Genomic DNA, 16,742 nt, shown 5'->3' with positions numbered 1-16,742 from the left:
AAAGTACTTTGGCAGCTGGAAAAGGCTATATGGAGTAAGCTTTCTGCTCTCTGTAAAACTTGACTGTCAAATGCAGTGCCATTCTCCCATGGTGAAGTTCCCAAGGTCCTGTGTGACCTGAAACATCACCCAAGAGAACACCAGGTGAACGGGGCTTTCCAACAGTTAGTTGAAAGAGATTTGGGCTAATAATGTTTTGAGAGGCAGGGAAATTTCTAATCCACCTACCATGTTTACTCCTAATGGCAAGACCCTTTGCTTCTACTCTCCATTGACTCTTGAAATTCCTTTGACAACTTCCATTCTACAAGTAAAGGTAAAGTTTAGGTATAAATAACCCTTCTACTCCCTCCGATAACACCCGAATTTGGGGCCCCGTTTCTTCTTAACTCCTAACTTTTCCTGCAAATAATAATCCCAATACTAATAATTTATCAAGAACTTATTCTTTACCTCATCTTATAATTCTTATGATTTACTGCTATCAGATCAATAATTAATTTTCTTATAAGCATCATTTTCATGGCAAGAACACTGAACCTGGAGTCAGAAAGCCTAGATTCAAGTCTGTAGGTTCTGCATTTACCACTTATGGGATCTAGAGTGAGACACTAAAACTTCCTGGACATCAGTCTCTTCCTCTATAAGACAGAGACAATAATACCTCTCTCATAACTTATTATATATATGAAAGAAATTTATAACTGCAAAGCATTGCAAAACTGTAAAACAGTGTTAAGATATTTAAAAAACCACTTGGTGTATGCCATTCTTCTGTTGAACAATTTTCAGTAACTCTTCATTGCCTATCGAGTAAAATCAGATACCTTAGTCTAGCATAAAAACTTCTTCAAGATTGCCCTGACCACCCTACTTTTGCAAATTTATTCCACTCTACTCCCTTACTAAAACCCAACATTCTAACCAAATAGGACTGGTAGATTGGATATCCTCAAATAGAACTAAATGGTGTGGCATGCATCTAATTTTATACCTTTGTTCATGCTGTTTATTGCCTTACCTTGTTTGTTTTCTTCATCTCCCAAAATTCCATCCATTCTTCTTTACCTGGCCTCCAAATCTCTCTTGATCTCCCTTTCCCCCATGTCTTTAAGATCTATCTGTACTGTCTCTGAACTTTACTTGTATCTTTCTTATGACAGTTGTCAAAATATTTGGGATTCTAGTATTGCTTGGTGCACAGAGGCCTGCAGTAAGGTGCCTGAATACAGTTCTTCAATGAGAGTCGAATAACAAATTCTACATGTGATTTTTTGCAGAAGTCCCCTTGACAGACTGCATGTCCCCAATATTAAAACTAGCCATCTAGGGGCACCTGGTTGGTTCAGCCCATACAGCATGTGACTCTTGATCTCAGGGTCATGAGTTCAAGCACCATTTTGGGCTTGGGGCCTACTTAAAACAAACAAACAAACAAACAAACAAACAACAAAAACAAACAAAAACGTAGCCAGCCTAGAAGTCTAATCAAGATATGAATGCAAAAGAAATGGAGAGCCCATTAATTGTGGTAACATTGAATAAATCAGCAAAAAGAAGGTGATTTGTTTGATGACTAGTAAAAAAAGAAGCAAGAAAAAGAATTCCTGACATAGTTTCTCCAATACTGTTAGTAGCAAAAGCCCCATTCCTTTTGGTTAATTGATATCCCATCTACTGATATATTGGGCAAGTCAGCAGTGCAAATAATATTTCTTGGGCTTCTACTAGATAATAAATGCTGTGCTGCATAAGAGACCAGGCAAGAAGATAGGTTCTCTTCTCTCAAGAAGGTTATCTGATGGGTGAGATAAACCAAGAGAAATAATTTAAATGAAATATGGTCAGTTGGAAATAATGGGAAGGGAACTTAATCCAATGTTAAAATATTTAGAAAGCTTTGTAGGGGAGAGGACTCTAGGCTGAATCCTAAAAGATAAGTAGAAATTAGGCAGGTGAACAAAGTTGAGAAGGGCACTTCCAACCAATGGAAATACTTGAGAAACAACTACGGTCTCCCATAGTAGTGGAGCTGAGTATATCAGGCTTGAGGAAGCAGCCTAATCATCCAGCTAACTCCCCTGCTCTGATTTCATGCTTACCAAGCAATCTTATGATTATGATGCCTATGATTATGAATCTTATGATTATGAAATTGGTCTCCCATGTAGAGGAATGTGGAATGACCATAAGGCATGAGAAACGTCCCATAAGTTATTACTCTCTATAAATTGATTGCTCCCTGACTTCTCAACGTGTTCTTGGGCATTGGACTAGTATAAGCAGAATGAAGTCAAATCACACTGACAAAAAATCACATTCTGGACCTGAAAAGCCAAAGTGACTGGGAGTTTTGGTCACCAACCAAATACCACCCTCCTAAAGGCTATCTGATTTCAACTCATGAGCATCTCAAACCCATTTACCTGGCCCCATCTCCACGGCCGTGTCATTCTAACCACGACCACCTCCTGCATAGGTTACTGCAAGAAAATCAATAAAAGTGCTACTGGCAACTGGCATGAATACTTTACTAGGTGCTGGGTACTGCGGTAAGTGCTTTGATATGGATATTGTGTTTAATCCCCATACAATCTGGTGGGAAAAATATATATCCCTGTGGGAAAGATGAGGAAATTAAGTCTTACAGAGAAGTGCAGTAGCTTGTCCGGGTTCACGATGCTAATGAAATAAATGGCAGAGCCAGAAGTCAAACTTGTATTTGTCTTCCTCCAGATCCTGGGCTTTTAAATACAATTTAACTGGCCTCCTTCCTGCCTTTAGGTTTATTCTTCAAATTGTAGGTATGGTGATCTTTTTAAAATGCAGATTTGGCAAAGCCACTCCTTTGATAAGGCTCCAGAAAGATTTCCCACTGCTTCCAGAACAAAGTCCAAAGTCCCCTCCGTGGCCTTCCTTGGTTCTGTTTGACCTAATCTAAACTACATACTAGTCTTTTTCTCTCTGTGTGTGCCTGCCACATGTACTGCTCTCGGTTCTTTGAGCACAACCTGATGTTCCTCCTGCCTAGAATGTTCTCTTTCCTTTGTACCTAATTCTTTTTCCTTTGAATCTCATAACTTTTTGAGGTACACCTTCCCTGAACTCTCTCTATCACATCTCTGCTTCTCAGACTTTCTGGTCTCCTGTTATCCCTGCACTAAATACTTAGGACACGCTACACTTCTTACTAGCTTCTCTCCCAATTGTAATTAAATAAGTTCTTGCATAATTGTCTATTTCTGCCAGAATATAGTCTTCAAATAAGCGAAAGCAGTGTCTATAAAATTTATCACTATATCCTTAGAGTTTCAAGCTGAGTCTATGAAAGAATAGGCATGCAGAAAATCTATTCATTAATATGGTGTGTGTATAGGTATATGTGTATATGTATGTATGTATGTATGTATATATATATATATATATATTTGTATGTATATAGGTATACATATATGATAATGTATGCATATAGTATATGTGTATGTGTACATATTAATATGGTGTGTATATATATATATATATATCAGTGTGTGTGTATGTATGTGTGTGTATATATTTAAAATGTAGCCATAAAAATGGATGCAGTCATGCCATTTGCAACAACATAAATGGATCTAGAAGGTATTGTGCTAAATGAAATAAGTCAGACTGAGAAAGATAAATACCGTATGATGTCACTCATATGTGGGATCTAAAAGGCCAAATGAATACACAAACAAACAAAAAGCAGAATCAGACCTGTAAATACAGAGAACAAACTGATGGTTGTAGGAGGTGGGGGGTGGGGTGGGGCAGGAGGAGAATGGCCACAATGGGTGAAGGGGAGTGAGAGATACAGGCTTCCAGTTATACAATGAATAAGTCACAAGAATAAAAGGCACAGCATAGGGAATGTTGTCAATGATACTATAAAAGCATGGTATGGTGATAGCCAGTAGCTGTCCTTGTGATGAATGTAGCATAGCCTATAGAGAAGTAGAATCATTATGTTGTACACCTGAAACTAATGTAACCCTGTTTGTCAACTATACTCAAATAAGACATTTTTTTAAAACCTGCTAATTAAATATTTATCTGTACTTATAATACACCACATACTATCCTAAGCATTTTACCTTTATTTTACTAATTAAAGACTATAATCCATTATATACATACATATTATTCTCATTACATGGTGAGGAAACTAAGGCATGAAGAAGCTAGGAGACTTTAACTTTACTGTATGAACCCAGGTGGTCTGGTTCCAGATACCAAGCTTTTAACCACGACTGTATATCCTTCATAAATATCTCTTGCATATATTTAGTGTAGCAACTAAATAGCAACTAAATAGTGTTGCTGTTAGGATAGCAACTTACCTCCGTCTCTAATCACTGCCTTGTGTCACTGTTCTTTAACACTAACACAGGTGGATAATGGCGTTCCTTGAGCACTCTCACATTGATGGTAGGTGTTATTGTCTACACGAGTACAGATTCTCATTAGTAAGTAAATGCCAAACTCAGAGTTCTTCTGAAGAACACGTTTCTGTGAGGGGAAGGACACTGGAAGAGTGAGAGGTAGGGCAGAAGGGAATGGAGCTTGAGGCTGGCATCTCAGAAACATAGTTTTGTCTAAGCCCACCTGGGGGAAAGCAAAAGTTGGATCATTTGTTTATAACAGGCCCCATAGCTTAGCAAAAAAATACCATGGAATTTAGAATCAGAGAACTTAGGTTTTCTCCTTCCCTGCTGGCTGCCCCCCTTCCCTCTCCCTCCTTCCTTCCTCTCAATCTCTCATCTCTCTCTCTCTCTCTCTCTCTCTCTCTCTCTCTCTGTCATAGGATGGCTTTAAGCAAATCATTGGACACCTCCAAGCCTCTATATCCTCACATGCATAATGGAAAAAGTTTAATAATTATAATACAGAATAATAATTTCTATCTCATGGGATTTATTTTTCAAGGAAAACTATGATTTGCAAGGGATGAAAGCACTTGGTAAACTATCAAGGTATATGTATAAAATCTAGTTGTGATTGGAGTTTTTTTTTTTTTTTAACTTGCAGTCTTAGAGGAGTTTGCTAAAGAAATCAGCATCAAAATGACCTACTTTTCACTGTTATTTCTCTTGAGGGCAGTGAACCTCTTCTTCCATGAATCCACCCACAGTGAAATCCCTGTCATGTGCGATTGCAAAGTTCCATATTTATAAAGACACATTAGCAAAATCCTGCCTAGAGAAAGGCCACATAGGGCTTACAAACTGCCTTTGGAAGCACTCTGTTACAGAACGTAGAAATGTCCTCCAGTTTTGGTGATTTGTTCTAAGAATGCTTTACTCCAGGTTAAAGCAACATGCCTTCTTGAAATCTTGCACTCTAACAGGTACATTTCATTTACAAGTATTCATCAAAAGAAAATAAATACCTTCAGACATAAAAACATACAATGAAAAGTATTGCTAATGTAAGGGGGAAAAAATCATAACCAAGGCCACTAAATAAACAGGCCAATAGCCCCAGCCTGCTACCTTGAAATAAAGAGAGGCTGATTTCCATATGTATGAAACTATTTTGCATTTTAACAAACACTTATTACACTGTGAGGAGCAACAGAGGAATGAAATAAGCCTGCTAACATCAAGGCACAAAGAACCTAGAGAGGACATCTACAGGGCTAGAAGCTTGTGGATAAAGCTAGAGTCATAAGCTGAATACAGAGAATCCAATTAATACACACTTCTCATTTCCAAGGATCAGAAGAGTGGTCTCTTAGTTTTCCTGATGAACGACTTCTTTCATATTTTTTTCCCTGTGGAGCCCTTGCTTTAGAAGTTTTGTCTACAAAAACAAAAACTGTACTTAAAGGTAATAATTAGTCTATCAAGTTAAAATTTTAAGTTATTTTGTAGAGGCCTGTTTAATGCTATTTAAGTTATTATGGTATTCACAAATTAAGAGCTAGGGAAGGTCTGAGGATACTTTCCTTTCAATGTCAAGGGTTTGCTTTGTTTTGAGGTTAAGAGTGTGGATTTTTGCTGTGACTCAGTTCTGTGCTCTGCTTTTACAGAGCATGCCCAGTAATGCGGGGGAAAGCTTCATGCTAGCTTGCCCCCACATCCATGTGCCACCCGGCCATTGCATAAGGTCATTGTGTAGTTTGGGTACTGATCAAAGGTACTCAGCCAGGTGATGAGGAGAGCTCATCAATTCATCCCATGCGTCACTTCCCAAGCTTTCTGCCCTAGGGCTACGTCTGCCAAGAGAGGGCACATTTTTCTAATTTTCACCAAGGCACTGTATAAATTTGGGGTGGGGGCAGGGGAGAGGAGGAAGCTGCTAAGGCACCCGGTTGCACAGACTAACCATTTTGGAGAATGGGAAAGGTGTTTCTTATACAGTTATTCAATACAGTGGACCATGTCTTGTTCATTGTTGTAAACCCCAGCACCTAGCATCATGCTGGGCATGTACTAGACTCTCACTGGAATTTTGTGGAATGAATAAAGGAACAAACAGTTTTCTTGTACAATTCTCTACTTCTGAAAGTCCACTGACCTGGTGTGTCAGATTTGGTGAAAGCAGAATGATATATCAGGCCAGGTCTACATTTAGAAGTGAACACCACTAAACTCTAACCTAGCCAAGAGGCAACTGCTGTCTGAGGTCATACAGTGGGAACGACACTCTGGGAGGGGGTGGGGAGGCAAAAGAAATTTCCTGACATGTGCCAAGCACTATACCGAACACTTGGCATATGTCGCTTCCATTCATTCTCACAGCTAGTTTATGCTGTCTTCCTGTTTCACAGGTAAAGAAACAGAGGCACAGGCTGCTCACCTTGTCTAAGGTTACACGCCTAGTGAATGAGTGGCAAAGTCAAGGTTTACAAACATCTGAGTCAGACTCCAATGGGTTCCACTGGGTTTTGAGGTAGTAGGAGCATCCTGGTCTATGCAATATAAAACTAACCTATTTGGGGGGCTGTTTTTCAGATATATTCAAGTTATGTTGAACAAAAGGAAAGGAAATGTGGTGGGTTTTTGTTTTTTGTTTTTGCTTTTGTTTTTTTAGAAATCCTGTTCTTTGTTTTTGTAAATGGGCTTCCCTAGATGGGGATTATCTGTAGAAAGCATGCATAAGAAAATCAGAAAGATGGAGAACAGTGTACAAATAACAAGAATAGGAGTCAGTGAATTGTCGTGAAATGAACACACTCAGCTAATGAGTAGTCAAAGCAAGAAATGGACCATTACCAGCCCTATGGGAGCCTGTCCTTAAGTCCCTTCCAGTCACTAGCCCTCCACAGTAACTAATATCTGGACTTCTAATATCATAGATTCACTTTTGCCGCTTTTGAACATTATTTAGATTGAATCCCATTTTTATGTGTTTTGCAATATCTGGTTTCTTTTGCTTGACATTTATGTTTATTAGGTCCATCCCTGTTGTTACATGTGGCAGTTGTTCTAATTGGTTTAACCACTACATAACCTTATGAATAACTACCACCTTCTCTACTGGGAAGAGTTTGATTGTGTGACACTGCTAAATAAAAGATTATTTACATTTCTTTTCTATGTGCTTTCTTTGAGTAGAAAGTGGAATGACTTGATGGATATGTTGCATTTTTTAAGTTTATTTATTTATTTTGAGGTAGAGAGAGAGAGAGAGAGAGAGAGAGAGAGAATGAGTGGGGGAGGGGCAGAGAGAGAGAGAGAGAGAGAGGGGCCTAGAGGATCCAAAGTGGGCTCTGTGCTGATAGCAGAGAGCCCGATGCAGGGTTCAGATTCATGAACCATGAGATCATGACCTGAGCCGAAGTCGGACACTTAGCCCACTGTGCCACCCAGGTGCCCCTTGATGGATATGTTTCTGATACATACGGAGCTATCTTAAAATTGATTTAGAGGGGCAGCTGGGTGGCTCAGTCGGTTAAGCGGCCGACTTCGGCTCAGGTCATGATCTTACGGTCCGTGAGTTCGAGCCCCGCGTCGGGTTCTGTGCTGACCGCTCAGAGCCTGGAGCCTGTTTCAGATTCTGTGTCTCCCTCTCTCTGACCCTCCTCCATTCATGCTCTGTCTCCCTCTGTCTCAAAAATAAATAAATGTTTAAAAAAAATTAAAAAAAAATTGATTTAGAATGATCCTTTATATCAGGAATCTAACATAGTAAAAAACGTAAAAGCTGAGAGTAGAATGGTAGTTACCATGGACTGAGGAAAAGGGGATTGGGAAGATGTTCGTAGAAAGGTGCATACTTTAAGATATGCAAAGTAAGTCCTAAAGACGACTGGATAGCATGGTGCGTACAGTTAATAATGTATCATATACTTAAACATTTGTTAAGAAGGTAGGTCTTCTGTTAACTATTCTCGTCACACGCACACACAGAGGGAGGAAACTTTGAGAGGTGATGGTTAAATTAATGATGTTGTTTATGGTGACAGTTTCACAGGTGTATGCTGATCTTCAAACTCATCAAGATGTACACATTACATATGCACAGCTCTTTTGTATGTCATTCATACCTCAATAAAAAATTGCATTGAGATGCTGTTTATAGAAAATTTATATTTGGGCTGGAATGTGATGTTTTCACTTGCCAACTTCTCATCTCTGTTAAGGGTGATAGGACTTAGGGTTTCAAAGTTTAAATGATATAGTTGTGTAAATGGCCCCTGTCTACTTTTTCCAGAGACCAGTGAGGTAATAACACTTTACTGCACGGAGTGTGGAGCTAACCTTTAGCGCACCTGAGGTTTGTTACCAGCTGGGCCACTGACTTCATTACTTCATTACTGTTAAAATCTATTTCCATATTTTCCAGCTATGAGGAGCCAGCCAGCTCTTTGTGGCCATGCTGAGATTTCTCAGACTTCTGGGTCTGTCTTTTCCAACACCCATCTCTCTCTCTCTCTCTCTCTCTCTCTCTCTACACACACACACACATACACACACACACACACACACACACACATTTCTACTAGATTTGTGTGAAAAAAAAACTGGGGAAATTAGAGTGTAGGCTAGATATTAGCTGAATTGGGAAATTACTAAAACAGAAAAGGGAAGATCATTACTGACAAAAATGAATGTTAACGGTTTGTATAGTGTGATCACCACAAACATGCATGAACATATATGCACAAAAGGATTAATAATAGTGAGCTTAGTAAAAATGTGACATTTTTATCATTTCAAATTTTTGTTTCTCCGTAATTTTCTAATTTTCTCTAATGCACCTATATCCCATCTGTAATAATAAATGTGATATTTATCAAATATGCATCATACTTAAAGGTTTACAGTCTGGTTTGTCTGTATCCTCCTATTCTACCTCCCCTGTGAGAATAGGGTAAGTATCTTTACCCTCATTCTCCGGATAAAGAAATTTAGTCTCAGCAATCTTACGTAACTTGCCTTATGTCAGCCACTGAAGCAAGATAAAGGACCAGAACCATACCAGTTCTCCTGAGTAAATATTGCACAGCCTCTGTGTGCTAATGACTGCGTTAGGTACATCAGAAAAGGGAAGAGGAGACTCAAGAAGTGACCACATTTAAAAGGCAATTACACAATTTTAAATAGAAAATATCCAATGGTAAGATTCCACTTTAAATCAGCATTTTCAGGAACCCATGCATTTTCGGCATGGAGCTGAATCTATTTCACAGACCAAGAAATGGTCTTGCCAGGAATCTTGCTCTAGTAATTTAACCTCTGACTTCTTGGCTTGTGCCTTAAGGTAATTTAGAGATAATCATACCTCTCCAGTGGCTATCACGGACATGTTGCAAGGATACATGAGTAGTGTGCTTGGAACTCTTTTGAGAAGAGGGCTTTATGAATGCCACATATTATTACCAGATTAATATTGGCTATAATTATTTACTCATTCTCTCTTCCTGTTTCTCAGGGTCGAATGTAATACCTACCAGACCTGTAAGAGAAAGTGAATCTCCCTTTGCCTCTCTTATTAGAAGGAAAGAGGGAAAGAAGGGAAGAACAGGAGGTTGGTTCTCCCTGCTCCTCTTCCCTTTGGAAATTTTTGATAAATAGGGTCAACCCCATGATCATACATGGTCCCATCACCTGCTCTTATCCCCTTGAGACTTGCTTCTGTGGTATTAAGCATTGTTCCTTCTCCGAGCCATTTTTGCAAGACAGGAAATGACCAACTTCGTGGGCATGCAACCTGGGCAAGAGGCATAGAGCCCCACATCCAGCAGGGCCCCATAGCTGCTGCCTGGAAACTCATGATAATTTTATTTTTGATCTTGTGTTTTGTAAATGAAGTCTGATGGGGAAATGGAGTATACTCCAGTGACTTAGAGCCTTGCCTCATATGCTGTCCCACCTTCTTTCTGTCACTTGTTTGCCTCCCCTAGACTTATTCTCAGCCCACTATTTCCCTGATCCCTGGCACCCCAAGACTCATCCAGCATCCCTCCCCTTGCCACCCATTCCCAGAGGGGGCCTAGGTGCATGTGCAGAGAGGGTCTGAGTTGGGCACATGTGCCTTGCAAAGTCTCAGATGGGACATGGTAGCAGCCATCCCTGGCCTGGGCTGGCATAGCTATACCATGGTAGACAGATGCCATGTCTTGGTGGGGTGAGCCTCTTGCCCACCCCTGCCCTGGGTATCTAGTATGCCCAGTGCAGACCTTGTAATGCCCTTAGGGGCCACCTGTCTGCTGTGGAGTGGGGCATTGGTACTGTGGGGAAAGGAAGTGTCTGACTTCCCCAGAGCCTGCCCCTGTCTGGGGCACAGCACATCAGCACATCAGTTTGGCAGCTGGCAGATAGGGGTACCCCAGCGACTTGTGAGCTCTGTCTTACCCTAAGTCACAGGATGTAGGGCCTGGAATCCTGTGAGGGTCTGCACTCTCCTCATAGTATCCTCATGCCCAAGGAAACACAATATTACAGAGTAAATAAAAAACACCATGCCATTCATTAATTGTGATAAATGTGCCATAATAACGTAAGATGCTAACAATAGAGAAATATAAATGTGTGGTATGTGGAAACTCTCTACATTAGCTTTGCAACTTTTCCCTAAATCTAGGGTTATTTTAAAATAAAAGGTTTTTTTAAACAGAAGACAAAAAAACAAAGTACTACCATGATAGCTCAGAGAGAGAGACTCCAGAAGAAAGAAAAAAAAAACTTCATGCTTTTATTACCTTCAACAGCACTTTTCCTGCTGTTTGAATAAGGGGCTCTGCGATTTCATTTTCCACTGGACCCTGAAAATTATGTAGCTGATCCTGACCGTAAAACCCTTTGTAGAGTTCACAATTCCTCTCTCTCCCTTCCTATTCTTCCCTACTCCCAAATGCCAGGCCTTTGGGTTATTTTGATTACCATTAATAGTTGTGTTCCGATGCATTGATAATCTGCTAAGATCTAAGAGATAAATATTCTCATCTTTATTTTAAGATGTAGGAAATTGAGGTCCAGGATCACATAGGAAGCAGAAGAGAAACTCTAAATGTGTGAGTCTCACTCCAAAGCTGTTGCTCTTCCCACAGGACTGCAGATGCACCATTCAGTCTCTAGATATCCAAATCTCTAGACAGTTGCAGGCTGCTTGGGCATTCCTGAGTACTTACTGAGTATCCGGTAGGTACCAAGCACTGGATCCAGTGCTAGAATCAGAAGTTATAGTGTGGAAGCCAGTCCTGAGCATCACTGGTCCTTTCCTTTGGCTTTCCCCAGAAGTAGCAGGGGGTTGATGCCCATATACTTAGCCCACTCTGACATCTGTGCAGCCTGCGTTAGTTACTGTGATAAGAAGGGTCCAGAATGAGACACAAACCGAGTTTTAACTGTAGATTAACAGTCTGGAAAGGAACAAATTCTCACTAACTACAACACTAACTTCACAAAAGTTCTCACTTAAAAATATTGTAGCTGACCAGAATAAGAAAGGGCAGTAGAGTAAGGGCCTATCATATCCATTGGCCAGTCACTGGGATCTCACGACTGTACTAAGTCTAGGAGCTCAGATGTGCTTGTTCTGGGTAATAGTGAATGAGCTGTGGAGGTAACCCTTTACTGCTGGATCTTTGAAGAGTCCTCCTTCTTCCTAGTCCTTCTGCTGTTACAATTATTGTATTGCCTTTGTCAGCCCAGAGTGGAAATTGGATCCCTTTTTTCCCTCTTCATGAAGGAGAAATGTGATAGATCATCTCATGGTCATGTTGCATATCGGCCAATTCAAAAGGCTCTGAGCATCTTAGTTACTGAGAACCACAAGTTGCAATATGGAAGACATGAAGGTAGTAAGGCCCAAGTAGCTGGGAAATGGTTGGACCTTGTCTCTGATAAGAGGCTGGGAAAGAGGATGGGGGGGCTCTGGCACTTCAGGGAAAGCTTCGTTGGAAGAAGTGATCCTCTGGAAGGAAATAGAGGAGACAAGGGGGTGTGTTGGACACCGTAGACAGTAAGTGAGGAGCTTCTCCCTGTTGAAGCAGCATAACAAAATTGAAGGGGAAAGGAGGGAAGGGATGTGTAAGTCTAGCTTGAAATGAGTTTTACTAAAAACGCCTCAGTTCTTGTCTGCACATTTTTGCAGAGTGTGAAAAAAATAGAGGAAGTCACCTCCAATGGTTTTGTGGCTTTTTAAGTATGACATACAGGATATTGAATTTTAACCCCTCGTTATCCTAGTGTCTGCGTATTTGAGGGATAAATGAAAGATCTATTCTTTGAAATGTGCGTCTGTGATCAAGCGATTCTAGTCCGTTGGAATCACTCTTTTACTCATTCTCTTTTCTGCTTCCTACTTAGTATGAATGTCTCACACACACAGAATTATTCAAGTAACAATAAGAGGCTATGTGGTCTCCCTTGGATTTCTGTATGAACATATGAAAAATATATTCTAAATTTGACAGGAATGTGTGTAATCTTTTCTGTAATAGAAGTCCACACAAGATTTTTAAATTTTATTAGCACCTGTTGTGTGCCCGCTTTCCAGAAGGCTTGATAGAATTAATGAATGCTGTTCCCCTCAAAACCAGTCATGTATGCAGGAGAGTCTGGCTGACTTTTATAAGTGTTGCATCATTAATTCATCTAGCATTTATAAAGTCAATTCCGTGTTTATTAACATAGAGTGCTTAAGTCAATAATGTTGAATATTAGACTCTTGGGTATGGAAGGACATGTTTTGAACATTCAGAAAGATCTTTATTATCCAGCAAAAGTATGATCTTGAAGACATATTTTTTAATGGACTACTGAGAAATATTTCCAGAAAGTCTAGAGTCCCACCACCATAAAGCACAGCCCCTGGCTTTAATCAAAGTGAAAATCTGCAGTGTTCACATCTGGCTCCACCTGAAAGTCCGGTTCAGAATTTCCCTGTGACCCTGGCAGTGGCAGAAGAGAAGTTTTAGCTTTGTTTAGTATAACAAGAGCTGAGACTCCAGGCCAATAAACGTGTTCCCGTAAAACTCCAGTTTCTCTTAGACAGAAGTCTTATCAGGGAAACCTCATCTTAAAGGAGAGATTCAGAAGAGGGGAGACTAGCCTACACCTCTCGCTAGTGCGGGTCAATGCGTGCTGAATTACAAGTCTCCAACATGTACACATCCCCCTGAATGAATGACTGCCTAGACTTCCAAAGTCACTGTCAGCAGCACCCCCTCCCCCAGCCCCGCGCCCAAATGTTTCATTTAGAAGAAAAGCAAATGAGAAAATGCTTTCCTCATTTCTGCTCCAGACTGCAAACCCTCAGAAATGACATCACGCACCCTGAAGAGCCCCGGGATGACTAAGGCAGAGAGAGCCTGAGAAAACTCACTGCTTCTGCCTTTAGTTTTAGGACACATGTATGCAGATGAGCCTCTAAGAGATGTTTCCCCGCCTTCTTCCTCGGAGGAAGTTTCTTGGTAGATCAGGGACACCTCATCCAAGCGGGGGGTGAGGGGGGGGGATGGTGGTGAAAACTTGGCACCAGCCACCCCAGGCAGAGCACCGCGGTGATTTGTTCTCCTGGTGGAGAGAGCTGGAAGGAAGGAGTCAGCGCGCAAATAATGAAGGAGCACGGGGCCACCTTCAGTAGCTCCGGAATCAGCGGCGGCGGCGGGGACTCGGCTATGGACAGCCTGCAGCCGCTCCAGCCTAACTACATGCCTGTGTGTTTGTTTGCAGAAGAATCTTATCAAAAATTAGCAATGGAAACGCTGGAGGAATTGGACTGGTGCTTAGACCAGCTAGAGACCATCCAGACCTACCGCTCTGTCAGTGAGATGGCTTCTAACAAGGTAAGGGGTGACCGTTTATTCACTCAAGCTCCCCGGCGTCCCCTGGGCTCCCCTGGCCTCTGCCTGCAGCCTGGGGTGCATCCGAGGACGCGGCGTCAGAACTGGTTTGCTGAGCCTGCCTCGGAGGGTTCTGTCCCCAAGTGCCACACTTTGCTGGTGTCTTGATGCTGCAGCAAAAGTTAAAAATCCTCCATCCGCTTTCATGCCCAGAAACCAAACTTCTTTGTTAGTGATGTAGTTTGAAATTTGTTTAAGGGGAGAGGTGCTTATTAACTGTACAAATGAAAATCCTTTAAAAAAGAAAAACCGCTGTCAGGAAGATAAAATCTGAATGAATTCATAGGGTAAAATGGTAACACACTGCATTGCAGCCAGGTGTTAGACATATTTTTTTGAACAAGAAAATAATGTGATCTCCATGTATCAATGGAGAGAATGGTTCTCCCTGAAGTTCTATTAATTCTGAAACTCTTCTCAGAAGGACATTCTGGGATTCTCTAACATTTCTTTTGTGATGCTGGCATGACCTAAGATTAAAAAGAAGAGAGAAAGAAAGAAAGAAAGAAAGAAAGAAAGAAAGAAAGAAAGAAAGAAAGAAAGAATAAATATACTCTGTCTCCCAAAAAAGAAAGTTATTTTTTAAAAGTTTGCTGCTTTTCAAAGTGGACTTATTTGAGATTAAGTTCCACCCATACTGCGAAGAAATGGTTTTACTTACAATTCCTAGACAAAACTTAGTGTTGAAGAGTTTTAATTATCTGTCATTGTATCATTTGTTTAATTAACACCTGGATTTAGAGTGCTAATTTATGTAGTGAGAGTTGTTGCTTTTTGTTTGTTTGTTCCCCCCCTTGGAGAATGTTAACTTTATATATGATGTGTGTGTATGTATGTATATATTTATTGTTGTTGGTTTTTGTGGAAAGCTTTAACACTACACCTTTATAAGTGTATATCTTAAGAATCCCCAATCATCTTAGCCTGAAGAATTGTCTTACTATCTTACGGTTCTGGTGCCGGGAAGAGATTTTGCTCCACACCTGCCAACATGCCCTTTCCAGCCCTGAGGTTCCCTGGTGAATGTGTGTCCCTCCTCCCTCTTTCTGACGTTAAAAGTATCACCTTCCTATCAAGGCTTACTGACTCCTGCTCGAGGGATCTGAGTGCCGGGAGCCCTGTGTCCTTAGGAGGTCTTGAAGGGGCCTGGGAGTGTGGGGATAGACTCTTCTTAACTCTTGTTTCTTGGTTAATGAAAGGGCAAAAAATAAAATAAGTCTCTTTCTCAAATTGTAGTTCAGATTCAAGTTGGAAAAACAAAAGAAAAGTTTTGAGATTTAACTATTTACTGACTTTTTTCTGAAGTTCTCAACTGAAAACTAAATTCTGGGATTTTCCAGGCTGTTGTAAACTTGACCAACTGCTTCCCCACGAGGAGGGCTTAACTGTGTAACTTCTCTAAAGCACACTGGACTCCAAGTAGAAAGATTTTCACACATGCTTTAGCCTGCTTCGGAGCATTAACAGATCCTTTGTTCACTGCATGTTGTGAGCATTGATGCCCATACAAGATGTAGGTCCAATATTTAGGGGTAGTTTTTTAGCAGCTTTCACCATAAAAAACATGCTGAACTTTCTTCTTGAGTTACTAAGATAAAGTAGACAACTAACTCCAGGGAACAGAAAGAGTACACACTGAGAAACTGCAAATTGTCCTTATTTTTCATTTGGAGTGTTGATGCCTTATAAATTCTAACCAGGTCTGTGTCTGGGGTGCTGAAATGACACATTATTTTACAAATGTATTTACAAATTGTTCATAATCAGTGTAATGGTCAATAAGGCTCTAAGACCAAAGACTGTGTAGGTCCCGGTGAGAATTCCAATCGTTTAAGGCTTCCGCTCCTCCTTTATGGTATCCTGTGCAGGAAGCAATGAAAGCTGAATAGAGCTAACCCTAAAGAAAGGGCTAAACCTTAATGCTGACACAGTTAGCTTAAGGACAAGGCATGCAGTTTCACCTATTTTTGATATGTGTAGTGGAGAGGTTGTAGGGCAAAGCAATTATCCAGTAGATGAATAATGCTCAGCTGACAGCCAAAGTCAATTTCATTTGTAAAAAGATCTCCTTCTCTTTCTATTCACTCAGTGACCTTTTTCCCCCCCAGAATCTTGATTAGCCAGATAATTGTTTCAGGTAAGGCTTAATCTGTGGCACATATAATATAATATAATATAATATAATAATAATATTTTGTGGCCACCAAAAAGAAATTGATCTGTATCCATTTTCTGGGAATTGAATTATTTGTGGTAAAAATAAAATTCCACATTTATTTTTAAATGTGGTTGAAATTATTTGAACATTCCATCCAAGTCACTGTTTAAAAATACAGTCATCATCATCATTATCATTATCACGCCTATGTAGTTGTAGCTGGTCATTTTTGGCAGTCTTGGCAAATCTCTGAGTTGATAGACTTGG

At 40.4% G+C, this 16,742-nt stretch overlaps 1 protein-coding gene across 4 annotated transcripts in view; it reads left to right on the top strand.

The window, feature by feature from the left end:
* PDE4B (phosphodiesterase 4B) overlaps positions 1-16,742 on the top strand; it is a 528,592-nt gene that overhangs the window by 472,564 nt on the left and 39,286 nt on the right. For 3 of the 4 annotated variants that reach the window (XM_058717087.1, XM_058717086.1, XM_058717088.1), the window contains one exon: positions 14,148-14,260. In XM_058717087.1, coding sequence (XP_058573070.1) covers positions 14,148-14,260 — 113 coding nt within the window. Of the gene's footprint in view, positions 1-13,701; positions 13,886-14,147; positions 14,261-16,742 lie in introns of those variants that run through there. The other variant, XM_058717089.1, reaches the window with a different exon arrangement.

This window comes from Neofelis nebulosa, chromosome 2, assembly GCF_028018385.1.
Source record: "Neofelis nebulosa isolate mNeoNeb1 chromosome 2, mNeoNeb1.pri, whole genome shotgun sequence".
NCBI classification, from domain to species: Eukaryota; Metazoa; Chordata; class Mammalia; order Carnivora; family Felidae; genus Neofelis; species Neofelis nebulosa.
The sequence above is the reverse complement of the archived record's forward strand: the minus strand, read 5'-3'. Positions and strand labels throughout refer to the sequence as shown.